This window comes from Micrasema longulum, unplaced genomic scaffold, assembly GCF_059751315.1.
Source record: "Micrasema longulum isolate JH-2025_06_02 unplaced genomic scaffold, ASM5975131v1 h1tg000869l, whole genome shotgun sequence".
NCBI classification, from domain to species: Eukaryota; Metazoa; Arthropoda; class Insecta; order Trichoptera; family Brachycentridae; genus Micrasema; species Micrasema longulum.
Window position 1 is genome coordinate 169,683 of NW_028278061.1, and position 17,580 is coordinate 187,262.

Consider the following 17,580-nt stretch of genomic DNA (forward strand, 5'->3'; position numbering starts at 1 on the left):
GGAAGACTCGACTGTGTTAACTTATGGATAAACACAAACTTACTTACACTTAATGAAAAAAAATGCAATATTATCCATTTCGAATCTAGAAAAAAATGTCATAAAGTAGATGCTTACATAAATAATGAACGACTAACTGAAATTGAAGATCTAAAACATTTAAGTTTGTAAGTGAAAATTCTTGATGGAAGTTCATTGTAATTTATTATACAAATAAAACACGAGTGATACTTTAACCCACAAATTTGGAATTTCCAGTGACCGGTTTCATCGCTTTCGCGACATCTTCGAGACTGGTATCTTTATTAAAGAGTTAAATGTATTTATACAAAACAGAGGTAAGGATAGATAATTCAAAGTTATATGTAAGTAAATATTCCAAATTTGTGGATTAAAGTATCACTCGTGTTTTATTTATATAAGAAATGGAAGATGTTAAATACTTAGGACTAACAATAGACAGACAATTGACACGGACAATTCATATCAACAATTTAATTAGCAAAGTGGCGACGTTATCGAGTCTTTTTTTTTAAAGCAAAAACTTTGTTCCAAAAAAGGTAAAAAAATGTATGTAGTCTATGTAAAAACTAAAATATGTTATTTGCAACTACTATGGGGAACAGGAAATCAAAATTACATAAACAGACTACAAAGACAGCGAAATAAAATATCAAAGTTAGTATATGACCTACGCTATCTGACAGCAACTAAAGAACTTTTTAAACAAACTAAACTATTAAATGTAACTGAACTCTTTAAACTAGAATCGTTAAAATTTAAGTTTATTTCAACAGAGAGGGAAAAATTTTTGAGAAGGGAATATGGAAGTCTAGGCATTTACAGGTCTTATGACCTGTCATTGGCTGGTTTAAGTGGCCACTTTACACACTGTGTAACATTCACCATTCTGCCCACGTTTGAACATCCACATTTCCCTTCTCAAAATTTTTTCCCTCTCTGTTGAAATAAATTTAAACATGAACAACTCCCTAGGGAGGAAATCCAGCCAGTCTGCAAGCATTTGGACATAATCAAACATTGTCGTTAAAATTTATTCATAAATTAGCCACTGATGTAATTGTAGACGAAGAATAGAAACTTGAAAAAAACTGTAGTATACATGGACACAATACGAGAATATCAGAAAAATATCGTATACAACCTTCTTAATCGAGAAAAGGACAATCGAGACTAATAAACTAGGGAATGAAATTATGCAATAAACTACCAGACAAAATTTAAAAAAAGACTCATAGAAGATGTTGAAAAGATGTTAAAAATATTATTATTAACAGAAGAATGTAAATTTTAAAAGTAAAAATATTTTGTTAAAAGGGTTTATCAATGAAAAATTTAAATAAAAAAAATTATAAAAAAAAAGTCAAAAGTCAAAAACGCTCGTCTTGTGTTCTGGGTTTATTTCATATACAGAACTGTATTCTTCATCTGCCTGAATATAGGAAAAAGGTTAGCAGCACGTTCTGTAGCGACTGACATGAAATACTTATTTTAAAGGGTGTCTTTACACTAGAATATTTCATAGTCCCCGGACTGGTACCTGAAGCGTAAGACTGATCATTTTACCTTAATGTCAGGAGCAAAAAGGTTCAAGATACGCTGCGATTGGTGTACCAATGCAGTGCCCTAAGCACCATTAGGTGTGGGAAAGGCATGATGATGATAAATAATTGAAGCATTAAGAAAATATCACATACTACGAATACCGATAAAAATATATTAAACGGATGTAGAATAATTAATTGTTTTTCAAAATTATTTTTTTGAATTGTTTTACCTCTTACGTATATTGAAAAAAAAAACAAAAATTTATACAAAAAAAAAAAAAAATAAAATAAAATAAAATAAAGATGTTGTGGAGAAATGTTTTCAGATATAAATGTAATTTAAAAAAAAATTAAAATACGTTACCAGAAAAACGCGACTTGTTTGGCCTTGGTTGTTGTGACGTCAAGATTCGTGATAATGTTCTAAACAAATTTTAATGGCTAGGAACAAATAAACATGAATCGTGACGTATTAGGGGCGTGGCCAATGGAATGATCGTTTTTGCGAGAATTCAAAATTTAAAAATCTTTTTTTTTGCTACTTATAATTGAGGGCATTGGAAGCAAAGAAAGCAAACTCCCGCTTTGGTGTTTTCGAGAAAAATAATAAAAACTGCTACACTAATGCCAAAGAGAGTTATTTTCTCTGAACTTAAACTTTAAGATACTAATAAATTAGTTTTAATAGAAACACGAATTCAAAAAACTTTTTGAATATTTGTATGGCACGGCCATTTTAAAAATTTAAATCTCAAGCCTGTCATTGGTCGAATAAAATAGCTGATGGATATTGCTATGCTTCCAAACATACCATCGGAAGTATGATTTTAAACTACTCGTACATTTGCAACTCAACTAATGTTTTTTATAAAAATTAAGTTGATTAACTACAGAATGACATAACAAAATATTATTTTTTTTGGAGGTGCTATCTTTGCTTCCGGTGCCCTCAATTAGCAAAAAAATTAAAAAATCAATTACTAAATATTTTTATACGCAAATATGATCATTTTTTTATAGAGTAATGTTTAAGAGACATTATTAAAACAATGGTGCTAGGCAATATGATAGACTCTAGTTCTGCTGTGAATAGTTTTTTTTTTGTTTTTTTTTTTAATTTGAAAATTTATTTTTTACGAATTATTACATTAATTTTACAAAAATAATATAAACATCATTCATACTCTGTTGTTCAAAATAATATTTTTTACATTTCGTTAATAAATTTTACACCCATTACGACAAATGTACTAGTAAAAACGAAAAATTACTTTTACTAACATTATCTAACGTATGCTTGAAAATTCGGCACTTCGGGAAAAAGTCAAATGCATCTTTCTGACTTATCCTACACTACTTCGAACTTTTCGGCTTAGTTCATTTATATTACTCACTTAAGCTAGGGTTTCCTAGGACAGCGGTGTCCGTATTTTAACGGCCGTAGTGAACGGTGATGCGGTGGATAGCCGTCGTAACGTCGACTAGAGAGTGGTTTCCTAGGGAAACGGTGTTAAATGGTGTTGATAACACCGTTTTCCTAGGAAACCACACTCTAGTCACCGTTACGGCGGTTATCCACCGCATCACCGTTCACTACGGCCGTTAAAATACGGGCACCGCTGTCCTAGGAAACCCTAGCTTTATCGGCGTCAAATTACGGAGAGTGTAAGAAACCCGCAATTAGCAAATAAAAGCTAAAAATGTATCTTTTGAATGCGTGTCATATTTTGATAGTACAGCAACATCGGCTGGTTCTGTATTTTAGATAAATAGTACTGTAGATATTGAAACAAATACAAATTACGACAAATATGATAGAAAAAGCAATGTTTTTAGCAAGAAAAAAAATATATTATAAAATTAGGCAATTTTTACTGTATTTTTAATATGCTACGGACTGAAATCATTATCGTTTCCAGGGCCCGTATTACAATGGGAAGTTGACGTTTATCTTCAATATTATCTTCAAAGTAAAATTTAGTTTTCTGTATGAAAAATGAAATATTTATACAATTCGGTAGTCAGATGGCAGAAGGGACCATCCGTAATTTTCAAAAATGTTCAGGAGAGCTGAAATACGTCTCAATTTCAAGACTTTAATCCACAAACTCAAATATTTTAGCGTTGCATTTTAATAATAAATTACCATTCTAAATGACGCTGATTAAAAAAAAAAAATCTGCGTGTAATAAATATTAATTAAAACTTTTGAAAACTAAAACATAGACAAAAATACAGATGGTCCCTTCTGCCATCTGACTACCGAATTTTCTAAACTGGTTTAATAGGGAAATATCACATACTACGAATACCGATAAAAACGTGTAAAATGGACTTAGAAAAATTAATAATGTTTTAAAAATCTATTGATTGTGAGTTTTCATACATAATAAAAAAAAATTGTTAAAAAATATATCTACAAAAACACGAGTTTGCCCTTGACGATTGTGACGTCAAAATTCGTGACGGTATTTTATTTGAATTTAAACGGTCACGAACGAAGATCAAAATTTAACAGAACCGTAACGTATCAGGGGCGTGGCTAATGCAATGAACCGTTTTCGCGGAAATTTAAAAAGATTTTTATGCTTCTAATAAGTACATTTTTTTTATTCCACAGTATTTCATAGCCCCTTATTTTTTTAAAAATAAAACGTGATATTTCCCTATTACAGATTACCGACGAAGACGCTTTGAACTTTCACACAACTTTATTTTGTTTTTTATTTTTTTTATTATTTATAAAACATATAATACAAAAATGACATATTTTACTCCCAGGAGTTATTAGAAATTCATTTGGAACCGTACATAATAAAAAACATATTTTTGAAAATATATAATATCATACAAATTAATACATCCGAAATAAAAAGAAAACATTATTGTATAAGAAACGTAAAACACCATCTTATATAAACTATATTAATAATTATCACTATCGAAAAGATTTAAGAAATATTTTTTAATTGCGACATTTCTGGATTTTTCAAACTTTCGTACATAAATATCGATTTTTATTTGTACCGTCTAGAGATGTACCGGTGAATATAGTGTTTGTAAATGCCCCCCAGGGCTGGTATTCTGAACGGAATTGCGCGCGATGAGATCGCTCTGTTAGCGTGTATTTAGTACGTAAATTCGCGTTGAAAATACGTTTTCCACGCGCGCTTTTGCGTTCAGAACACCACCCCAGGGCTCTTATTACAAAGGGGAGTTATCTTCAATTGAAAAACTTGTTTTGAAAACCCTAAATGTCACGGACCAGCATTTTTTCAGGAGAGTGTTTAAACTGAATACCGCGATTTTACTATACTTTTAATGTATGTCAATGAAATAAAATCAAATATATACTTTGTAGAAATTGAAAATTTTATAAATACAGGTAAACGTCGTTTTGCGCCAGGGTTCCGTTCCGAGAGACACCGGCGTTAAATGAACACAAATATAATGGAAGATATAAGTTTAGGTCCCGTGTCAAAATTCTAAGAACAATCTAATTGGAAAATTGTTTTCAGGCGTTGCCTGGTAGGTGATTTGGTTCAGCCGGATGAATCTCACCCGCATGATAAAGGTTTCAGCTCCTTTACTTCACAAAAGTCAACAGATGAAAGAGTTGAGGAAATGTGGATGTTTAAACATGGGTAGAGTGGTGAATGTTACACAGTGTGTAAAGTGGCCACTTAAACCAGCCAATGACAGGTCATAAGCCCTGCAAATGCCTAGACTTCACATTCTCTTCTGAATAATGTTTTACCTCTTTGTTGGAATAAATTTAAACAATCTAACATGTTTATTTAATACATATCCTATATTTATTTTAAATAAATTATAAATGTATTTAAAAATACAGTTTAAATTCGTTTACAAAATAAATAATAATCTCTTGTTATAAATAATATTTTTTTTTACAATAAATACTAACTCACCAGTCCGTCGGTACTAAATTAAATTCTTACACTTTTTTTTAAAAAGTATCCAATTTCATTTGCTTTGATTGTTGCTTCTTTTCTTGCAGAATCATAGCATAAACTACAAATATTTGAATATTATTTTATTTTTAATAATAATAAAATAAAAAATATAATCGTACGTTTTTATTTTTCTTAAAAACAAAACGAAAACTAACTCGGAAACAATTTCACACACACAATAGGCTGCTTGCGTACACGGTAATATAATAAAACAACGTGTAAAAGTGTGTCTGCTATTAGAATCGCGGCGCCTACTGTCGTCTGATATCGGCCAAACCGGGGAATCCCACGCCGGCACGAACCGGCGTAATTGTAAATCGGCGTAAATCGAACGGGCGCAAAACGACGTTTATCTGAAAAAAATCATTAACCCGCGTAAAAACAGCTTTCTATTAAAATTAGTATTACTGTTTTAATACTTTATGTTTTTCTCTTTATTTCATTTTTTTTTTCTCGTTTTTGTTCGAAATTACATAACTTCAAATTAATAAATAACTATAACAGTGTAAGTCACTCTCCAAGCACAATAGCTATAGTCCTTAAAATAAAGCTTGATTAGAATGACAGCTGTCAAACTAATTTCATTAGTGATGGGAAATTACTAATCACTGATCAAATCGATTTTGTCAGTTATTTCACGCAATCATGAAACTCTGTTTCCAAAAATTGATATAAAAAACGCAAAAACAAGCCTATTATAGTGTGTTTAACACAATTATTCACCAAAAAATGAGACATTTATACTTTTTTCATGAACAAAATCAAATTAATTATTTTTTTATTCGACCAATTTACATAGATCAATTTGTCCCATCTGTAACGTTTTTGCAAAATGATGTAACCTTGTAAGAACGTCGTTAATAATTATGTTTATTTTAGTTTTTTTTTTTGTTTTAAAGCTGATTTTATATATTAATGTTGATTTATGTTTCAAGCATTGTAATAAAAAAATAAATTAACACGCCAGATACAAATGATTTTTCGTGTGTCAATATAAATAACTCCTTTGTTGTTACTACAAAGTTATGTCGTCACTTTTTCTGACAACTGTCATTCGAATTATGTTACATTTTAAGGACTATAGTCTCTTTTTTGGAGTGTTTCAGTTATAAGATTAACTAAATATGTAAAAGTAGATTGTATTTTTTTTAAAACATGTGTCATTTTATGTCGAAGAACTTAAAATTTTCATACCAGAATCGACACATTTTCGTACAGAAAGAAAATTCGATCCTAATTTATGTCTATAAAGTCTCAGTGGTCTCCAACCGGTAGTTCGCGGGCGCCTGGTAGCCCGCGACCCATATTTTAGGCGCCCGCAAACAAAAAGATGGATAGAATTTCTCCCAATTGAAAATAATCAAAAACAAACACAGCAACATGTTGACTGACGAGCATGTAAAAACAACATCATTTTGGCATGCACATCGGAGCAACCGGATTTTAGGAAATTATCCGAAAATGTAAATACAGTCGAACTCGGTTATAACGATCACGGAAATAGCGAGATCTCGGATGTAACTAGGAAACATTAGTTGACATTTTAGTTCATGGTTTTCTTCGTTCAATTATTCACTATTATAACGAGCTATAACCTTCGGGTTATTCTCTGCATTTGAAATTAGAATGTACTTTCCTCACCTTAAGTTTTGTCTCTGCATACGGGTATAAGTGTCTAAGTACCTAATTGGATTTTTGCAGACAATATTAAAAAATGAACACACATGGTTTTAAAAAAATCCAAGCTTTGTGAACTTAGTAAGTGCCGGTTCGGCACATTGTTACAATTTACAGCTGCTTTTTATTTTTATTTTCTTTTATTTAGGAAACATACAGTACAGTTACATAGTTTTATATTTTACACAATTAGACTTAACTCTAATGGACCAGTGAAGTTTCCATATTATAAAGTAATTTTATGTAAGGTTATTAATTAAAGTACAAAAAAGAGAAGGAAAAAAACATAAATAGAAGTTGTTTGAAAATTTAAATCAAAGTAAAAAAAATGAAGGAAATTTGTAAAAGTAATTAAAAGCTAAGAATTAAAATAAAGAATGAAAAACATGCTCACATGAAAAAATAAAATAAAATAATAATAACATTTTTTAAAAAAGGAAAAACATAAATATACACATACATACTTTAAGGGATTCAAAGAAACGATGAGAAGAATCTTTAAATAAGAAAATAAATTTAAGTCAATTTAAAAACATCTTCAAAATTAATGACACATATACAATATAAGTAATTAAAAGTAGTTTAAAAGTATGAAAACATGTCAATGCAGCAGCTGCTTTTGTAGTTTATGAATGACATGCTTGTTTCGGGGGTTTTCACCCTGTTTTTTTTAGATTTTTTAAATTCTAGGCTTATTTCAATACACAATAAACATTACAAGTGGGTGATATCAAATGAGTTCTAGACCAGATCACTTAAAACATAATCCTGTAAAAAATTCTGAATGAATTATATGTACACATATGTATTTACTTGTTTACTTAGTGACAATGTGCAATAGCGATTGTATAATAAAACTTTTCTCTGGTATAACGAGTAACGCTTATAACGAGCAAATTCAAGTGGTCCCATCTTCCTCGTATTAACCACAGTTTCCACAGAGGGTCGAATACAAACTCTGTTGGCTTATGTATAAGTCACTGCACAACTCTGCTCCGGAACATCTAAGGGAACTATGCATTCCAGATGAACTAGCTGACAGGCGTCTCGCGATTAGATCAGCTACGTCTACGGCGAGAGGAAAAGTTATTATACCTCTACGCAAACAGCGCACTAAATTTAGTGAACGCGCATTTGCGGTCGCAGGCCCTATGGCATGGAATGCTCTCCCAGCAGAGGTGCGAGGCTGTGAAAGTGAAGTGATGTTTCGTAAAAAACTTAAAACCCACTGGTTCTCTAAATCATTTGAATAAATCCGTAGCATGTGACAACAAAATAAATTGTTTTAATTAAATTACAAATTTAAAAGCTTCAATTAAATTAATTTAACAATAGAATCACTATGTAAAGTGCCCTTGAGGTATTTTATTACGAAAATGGCGCTATATAAGTTATCCATAATAATAATAACCAAGTTCGACCATAGTCAAATATGACATTAAAATATTTTTTCTGTATGTTTTCTGTATATAAAACGAATGTGCTTTATTATGACGTTTTTTTTTATTTTTATATACATATATATATTTGGACCCCTGTATTTAGTAGCCTTACGTGTCATTTACAAGGCTAAGATACTCGGAAAAAATCGTTTTTGTTTGTCTTGGAAATGGGATGTTCGATCACTGATTTTGGTTTATTACCTTTATGAGTCCAACCACTATTGTTGCAAAGTCCAAGAACAATGGCGCGTGATAACTACTTTTAACTACAGTGTGGATATCTGTTAAGGATATTCCATCTTTCCTGCATTCTGCTTCAAGATTATGGCGTTGCAAAATAAAAAATTCTTTTATTTTACCTGACTGTATAAATTTATTTTATTCATTTTATTAATTATATATAAATATCAGTCTACATCAGTAGAATACATAATGTAGGATGAGTAAAACGGGCCTTGAAAAGTTAAGATTGAAGTGAAACTAGGCTGTGCCCGGGAAGATGGCAATGGTTTTAAGGTAGCTCTTGGTGCAAATTCGGTTGGACACCACTGTTTTAGACGATTGAAGATAACTCTTTTAATTTTCCATTATAATCGAGGCCGCGGAGTTGTCAAGAAACGCGTCGGCTTGCTGGATTTTCCCAACATTTAAATTTATTATAGAAATTAAATTCGGGTGACGCAAATTTGGAATAACCAGCGACGTGTTTTGTCGCCTCCGCGACATCTTCAACTGGTATCTTCATCATAAAATTAAACATATTTATGCAAAAACAGCAAGGACAAATAATTAATGCCAGCGTAACACCTATTCTCCTCTACGGATGCGAATCGTGGCACCTCACTAGAGCCCAAAACAGCAAAATTCAGAATTTTGAGAAAAGCGTCTCAGAAGAATCTTGGGTGTGCGGTGGTTTGACTTTATGAGGAATGAAGTAATTAGAGAACGGACGCGGCTCAAGCGGAGGCGATACTGTTGGCTAGGCCATATACTGCGGATGCCTCTTGAGAGCCTTAACCACGCTTGCCTGCTTTGCAAGGTATCAGGTTCTCGACGTCCTGGACGTCCACTGCTGACTGTTCGTCGGCCCAGTGCCCTTTGTTGTGCGGGAACACACAGTTTACCCTGAAGATAGCTCCTGTAATGGTAGCCGAAAAGTCGGAACGAAGCCAATGAACATGGGATCACCCAAAAAATGTACATTTCCATTTCATTTTATAATCAATATACCAGCCTTGAAGATGCCGCGAAAGTGATGAAACCGGTCACTTGTAATTCCAAATTCGTGGTTTTATTATCATTCGTCTTTTATTTCTCTCGTAAAGTACGAGGGACAATATTAAATATTTTTTTATTTAAATTAATATCGATCATCGAATATCTTGGTTGAAATTAATATCGATTATTGAATATCTCGGTTGAAATTAATATTGATCATTGAATATCTTGGTTGAAATTGATGTCGATCATTGAATATCTTGGTTGAAATTGATATCGATCATTGAATATCTTGGTTGAAATTGATGTCGATCATCGAATATCTTGGTTGAAATTAATACCGATCATTGAATATCTTGGTTGAAATTAATATCGATTATTGAATATCTCGGTTGAAATTGATATCGATCATTGAATATCTTGGTTGAAATACCGTGGCTAGTATTGCGGACACACGGATCAAAGGTCCGAGGTTCGAACCCCTTTCTACCCCAACTTGATTTCCATTTTCTAATAGGGAGTTTTTTACAACTCGTAAAAAATGGCTATAAAAATTAAAATATTCGGGTAAAATGATTAAAACGATAGAATTTATTTTAATTTTTAAAAAAAACTTAATTTTCCCAACAACCTTGAATCCAATTTTTCTTTTCACTGCATACATTTGAATTTTTCCGCCGTTTTTTTTCTTATTTCGGTCGGCTGCCGACATTGCTAAACCATTTTTTAAACATAATCATTATTGAATACTGTAATATATAATTTTGCTTATCTTCTGTTTATTTTGAGCTGGCCATAATTAAAAAATATATCTACGTCATTTGTTCCAACACACTGAACCTATTCTGCTTCTTGCTTAAAATACAAAGATTTTTTAATAATATCAATGTATTTTTAGTTTTTAATTTATTGTAATCATTTTTTGTTTCATTTGTAAGTAAATTTAATTGAACTTATATTATTTGTAGTGTAGAACTTGAAAATCGATTGTTTTAAACTATTTACCAAACCTATTTATTACATTATTTGTCTGTATGCCTTTTCCCCATTTTTCCCTTTTTTATATCCCTCTGCATGCTATCTATGGTGGATGGTAGATAGATTATTGACTAACCTGCATGAATTTTTTTAGATTTACTTAATCATAATTGCGCCCATTATGCGTGAAGTGAACCCACATATTTAAGGTGACGTAAACACTCTCTGTGGTCCCTTTTTGCGATCCAATTTTTGCGATCCATTTCTGCGATCCAAAAAAGCTTTTTTCCTGGTTTTTTGTGTACGAAACATCCACGTCGATTAAAAATCTCAAAACAGTAAAACATCTAAAAAAGGCAAAAAGATAATAGAGTTAAAACTTTGAATATAAAAGTTTGACCAAATTGTCAGTTGGTTCATTTCACCAGTAATGGGCTCAATATTGTCACAGATAATACGCCGAATTTGATTATGGCATAAAACGAATTATTTTTTTTGTTTCCAAACCTTTAATTTTAAATATACAGGGTGTTCATTAAACCCTGTCACATCCGAAACCACGATGGTCAGTATGAGCAAGCAGACATATTGACACATTTAAATATTTTTTTAAAACGAATAAAAATTTTAAAAATAAAATATCAAAAAAAGCAAATAGTTGCTTACTTCTGCAAGGGAGAAACGAGGAGGGGGATGGGGGAGTCTGACTACACCGTGCTCCTCTCACTTCTCCCCTGCAGAAGTAAGCAACCATTTGTGTTTTTTAATATTTTACTTTAAAAAAATTTCTTTGTTCTAAATATTTTTTTTAATACGTCTTCTTACCCATACTGATCATTGTGGTTTCGGATGTGACAGGGCTTAAAGAACACCCTGTAGAATCAGTAAATGTTATGCTACAGTTGAATTCGGCGTTCTAACTGGGACATTTTATAAACTACAGTAGAATATTGATCATGGAATATCTCGGATGAAATAAGATCATTAGACATTTTGGTTGAATTTGCTGATTGTTTCGCGGGTTCCGGAACAGAAGTTCCGAGGTTCAAACCCCGTTCTACCACAACTTGTTTCTCATTTTCTAACCCAGTTATTAATGACTAAAAGGAAATGGTCCCAAAATTTAAGTATTTGGGCAAAAAAATATTTATTTTATATTAAATAAATTTTGATCATTGAATATTTTGGTTGAAATTAAAATCGATCATTGAATATCTTGGTTGAAATTTATATCAATCATTGATTTCTTGGTTGATTTGAAATGGTTATCAAATATAACTATTTCGGTAACTTATTTTAACTGTAAATATCATACAAATACGTAGTAAAATCTTTAATTTGTGTTCTTTGTTGTGTTTTTTTTAACAAATATAAATGTTATTTTTTTCATTGGAACAATAGTGGTGTCTCAAATAAACAAATGAATACCCATTCCAAAAGCCTAACTTTTTAAAGTTATATCACGCATCCAATTTAATACACAATATTTTAAATATATAATAATTCACTTTACTTGCGAAAATATCGCTGTATAAGTTATCCATAATGATAATATTGCATTCAAACGAGATAAAGACTTATATTTACATAATACATTATCGATATTTTTTTGTATTTATTCGAAGATTGATTTTAAATGTTTTATTGAAGAATTGTTATTTGTGACTTTGAAAAGGATTTTAATTCATGTTTTCGCCGCGCAACGGACATCTTTAAACTGACGTAATTAACAAGAATTTGTAGGTATATTATTATGAATGGTTTGTGGTCCCGTGGTAGCGTCTTGGACTGCGGATGAGAAGCCTGAAGTTCAAATATCGCTCTATCACAACAAGATTCCAATAAATTTCTAACACGTGTAGATAAAAATCTTTCAAAATTTAAAATGATTGCCTAATTCTTTAGAACGTGAATATTTACATTTAAAAAATAAAAACAGTGATATCGAATTAAACAAATCGATTGGAGATAAGTTCGCCTCGTTGTTTAGTGGTTAAAGCGCTCGCCTACCACTCTTGAATTCCTGGGTTCGATTCCTAACGGGGTGGACTTAAAAAAATATTTTACAGTTTGTTTAAACTGCAATATTTTATTGTTCCTGGTCTGGCACCTGTAGCCTAATACCATAGAATTAAGAACAGTTCAGAAACCGCAGACGCGCATCAAACAGAAGCCGAATAAACTACTCTTAAAGGAGTAGTTTGACGTTTTGACCCATTAGTTTATTATAGACGTCGCTCAGTACGCAACTCCCGATTTGAATTCAACTGTGCCGTATTGTGTCGTTTTAAAGTGTAGAAATACTGATGGGATCTTAAAGAAACAGGATGGGATCACATTTAATGTGTAAGTAGCAAATACGTTGCTTAAAAATTGAACTATTTTTCCATCTGTTAGATTGACAAAGAAAACAAAATGGAGATTTTGTTAGTGTTGCCAGGGTAGTCAAAATGTTTACGCTACTTTGCTCATCTAATGAGAGAACTAATGGAAATTTGACCACTCGGATTAAACAACGCCGTGGTGGACATTTTACCGACATTATCTTTAAAACATCAAATAACATGACATAAAAATATCCGTTTTATGTCAAATAAAATTTGTTTTATTTTTAAATTTCAAAGTTCATTAATTAAATTACTTTTATCAAATGACCCTTTACTTATCTACTCTGTTGTGTCAATCAATATTTCCGCGTGCACATTAAAATTTTAGAGAAATCAACAAATTGCTTTTAAAAAAATATATATCTTACATTTGTGTTATGATTATATTTTTCGATCTGGCAACATTACGCGGCGACTCACGCATGCGCGCGGTGAAATTGGGGCAAAGCGGGGGTTTTTTTTGGACACAGTCCGATGTATTCAAATGTGATTCTACGCTCCTTCTGGACCATTCTTTATTCTATGCCCAATACTTAATTTGGTTTACCAATTAAGTGCCCCGTGTACCACTCGATGCGGAAAGGGGGGTGATTTTATTTTTAGTGGTTACCACGTTTGCTTACCATGCAAGAGGTCTCGGGTTCGATTCCCGACAAAGTTGACATGAAATATTTATTTTAAAAGTTACTTTAAAATCAGTGATAAAATTTTAAATTGTAAACGAAATATTTCTTCAATAAATCATTTGAAATAAAAGCCCTTTGATTTAGATATTTATTTTTAAAATATGAATTCCATATTAAAAAAGCATTTTACTATCAATTTGCAGTCATAAATATATGTTTGTTATTTAAGTTTTCGATGGCGTGAAATACTTTAATAATGATATTAAAGTATTTTACACCATAAAAAAATACATTTTCATTACAACTTTACTTGATTATAATGCTTTTTTAATACTGAAATAGGTTTTAAAACATTAAAAATATTTTATGTAGTAATGTAATTACATAATTAGTTCTTATTTTAGCATCTGAATTCAAATTTCATTTATTTTACTTTTTAAAACAAAGTTTTAACGTGGCTCTATTTTTTTGAAAACCACGGTTTCACATTTTCACCACAACTTTTTTTAATGGCGTAATCGTTTATTTAAAATGGTTCCATACCACATTATTTCAGTTCTTAAATCACATTGTTTTTTTACTAAAGCTTATTGTTTACATAGTGGTATAAAACAAATAATTTTAAATTTATAAAATAGATTGGTGTCAAATAAAGAAATCCGTATTGAAAGTACAAATTCCAATGACAAATCTTTGTTTGTTGATAATGACAAACGCTTTTGTCTTCCAACACCTTTTTATATTATGCAAAAAGGATAAATAAATTACTGTAAATAATGTGTTAATAGTTGTGTCTATATAAATATACCACGTAAAAGTCTATACAAAGTCATAAATTGGTGTTTCAAAACCAGTTGTGGTGTAAATCAATGTTAGCAATTTAGCTTCTTTTAATGAACGATCGATCACATTTAGTGGTGTAAACATTATAATTTTTAAAAATTTATCACGTTTTCTACAAATGTTGTAATGATTTCTTCGACTTTTTAGGTAACAATTTGAAAAAATGCAGAGCACGATATGGTTTGGACCAACAAAGTCAGTGGTGTAAGCCTTGCAGGTAAACTATCACAGATTATTACTATTTCATTTGTAGTTAGAATTTTTTACATTATTATTTGTTTTCAATTTTCCAGTTAGAAATATTTATTTGTTTTAAACCACAAATAAATACAAATTTGCGATTATTGAAATGTTATTTCGGTGTTTTGTTACTACAAAGCACTAGGTTTTAATACTTTATTGAAGTGGTTTAAAACAATGATTCAAAATATTAAAGATTTTTATCACTTTTTGAAAAATGCTAACTTTAGTAATTAATTTAACTTTAAAACTCATATTTTGAAAATACAATAATTGTGTTTGATTTGACAAAAGTAAAAATATTTTTTAGCTTTAAATTTAAGTATTTTAGTTACATAAGTTAGTTTTAATATGATTTTTGGTGTCTATGTATTGTTTCTATGTGGAAAGACTGAATTTATTTTTATAATAACTTTATTTTTATCTTTTTATATATTCTTTTGTTTTGTCTTATAATTTTGTTTTATTTAAATCGGTGTATGTTTTTCATTTGTTTTTAATTTGTTATTCATTTGTACTTTGAAAGCTCGTGTCAATTATATAATATACAAAACACACTCAAATTCTTGTTATAGACACCTTATTGCTAAAAACAAAACAAGAAGTAAAAATAAACAAAATAAAAACAACACAATCAGAAAATGTGTCTTTTCACTTGGAACAGAACGCTAGACCAAAAATTGCATATTTCCGTTGTTTTAAATGAAGATTAGAAGATTTTTTAAAGTAGAAATCAAGATGTACATTAAATTAACTTAAATCGTGGTAGATTCAATTAGATTATTTGATATTGAAGAATTAGACCACAATTATATTTAGAATATGCTATTAATTCGTCACTTTTGTACTGAAAACCGAGAAAAAATATTAAGAGAATCAGCAATCATAATTACTTGAAAGAATTTTAAAATTTAGTAGAGTCAAAATTATTCTAAAAGTTCTTCTGTCTGTTCATGCTGTTGACATATTTTCTGAGTTCATTTCAAACCACAAAACACACTTGTATTTAGAATTTTTATCTTTGTTTTATACCATTGACACCAGGTTTCAAAGTTACGTGTTTTTTGTTCGTTTTTAATTTCCATGACTGTAATTTGTCAAATTCTGTTGAATAATGTAATGTTCTCTCATGATTATGATTGCTGCTTCTCCGATGGATTGTCTTCGATCGCTCGCATTGAATCGACAACTCTTCTGGACTTAAACATTTGCGATAACACCCAACAAATGTGAAATCAAATCCAAAATGTCTCTAAAACACAAAATGATCCCTTGAAAACGATAATATGATTTTAAATCCGTGTTTGATTTGACTGAAATGATTCGATGCAAATTGCTACAAATTTATAATGATTGAAAAAACTACCAATGATCTCTTGTGAATTATCAACAAAATTTATTGGTAAATGGAAATACTCGCTAAAAATTGATTGGTTGAATGTGAATTGTTCCAAAAATTAATGAAACATTTGGATTAACCATTAATAATGAACTGATTGATTGCGAATTATTCAAAATCATTACAAATAATGAATGATCTGTTGTGAATTACTACCAAAATTGAATGAATCGTTGGGAATAATGACCAAAATGGATAAAATCATTTTGAAAAAATAAATAAATTACAATGCAATTGGTATTAAAACTTAATAATATATCTCCATCATCTCGAAATGATGATTTAATAATGAAAAAACAATATCATCATATGATTATGGAACAATATTATGATGATGGAACTTAACATCCTCATGTTATGATGATATAACAACGGAACAAAACATCGTCATGTAATCGATGATATAACGGTGGAACTAAATGATGATATGATGAAACAAAACGTCGTCGTGGTATTGTACGATGGACCTTAACGTCGGCATGGATTGATGATAATGTAACTCAGTCCGGAATCAAGCGGAGTCCTCGTATCAGCGGCCGTGGGAGGAGGAGCCCTAGGCCTCCTCCGGGGGGCGGGCGGCCCCCCCACGGTTCTGGGCTCGCCCCAGGAGCCTACCTACGTGGACCTCTAGTGCCGGGACCTTGCCCTGCATCCCCTTGTGGTCAGTCAGTAGATTGGAGAATGTCGTTTTAGTGTTTCTTACCACTTATGTTGTTCACGGCTTTACGCGGTGTTCCGCTGGGTTGTTATCCCGTGTGCTGTTCGCTCCCGTTGACTAAGCGTTCTCTCTCCGAGCCGATGACAGAGTACTGTCTGAAACGTCAATTGGAAGTGCGAGCAGCATACTCCTTAACAATCCAGAAAAACATCATCAAACTTATGATTTCGTATTATTTTACTGTAAAGATTTATTGGAATAGTGGAAAAGACTAGTCTTTAGTTTGAGATAGTAATAAGCATTGTGACAATTTATAATGTGCTATATTTATGACAAGATCTTTTCAATTTAGTTTTCTGTAGTGCTTAACCTTCCCAAAGAATTCTGTTCTGTATGTGAATTAGAACCATAATCCTGATGAGTGTTACAGAAAGAATAAGGTGATCAGTCTTACGCTTCAGTTGCCAATCCAGGGACAGTGAAATATGGCAGTGTAAAACCACCATGGAAATAAATATTTCACTTTGATCTTCCCACGAATCGAACTCAGGACCTTAGGCATTGTAGGCA

At 31.2% G+C, this 17,580-nt stretch overlaps 1 protein-coding gene across 2 annotated transcripts in view; it reads left to right on the forward strand.

Moving 5' to 3' along the window:
• pan (transcription factor pangolin) overlaps nucleotides 1–17,580 on the forward strand; it is a 61,721-nt gene that overhangs the window by 36,617 nt on the left and 7,524 nt on the right. For both annotated transcript variants that reach the window (XM_088231288.1, XM_088231289.1), the window contains exon 7: nucleotides 14,861–14,930. In XM_088231288.1, coding sequence (XP_088087414.1) covers nucleotides 14,861–14,930 — 70 coding nt within the window. The remainder of the gene's footprint in view (nucleotides 1–14,860; nucleotides 14,931–17,580) is intronic.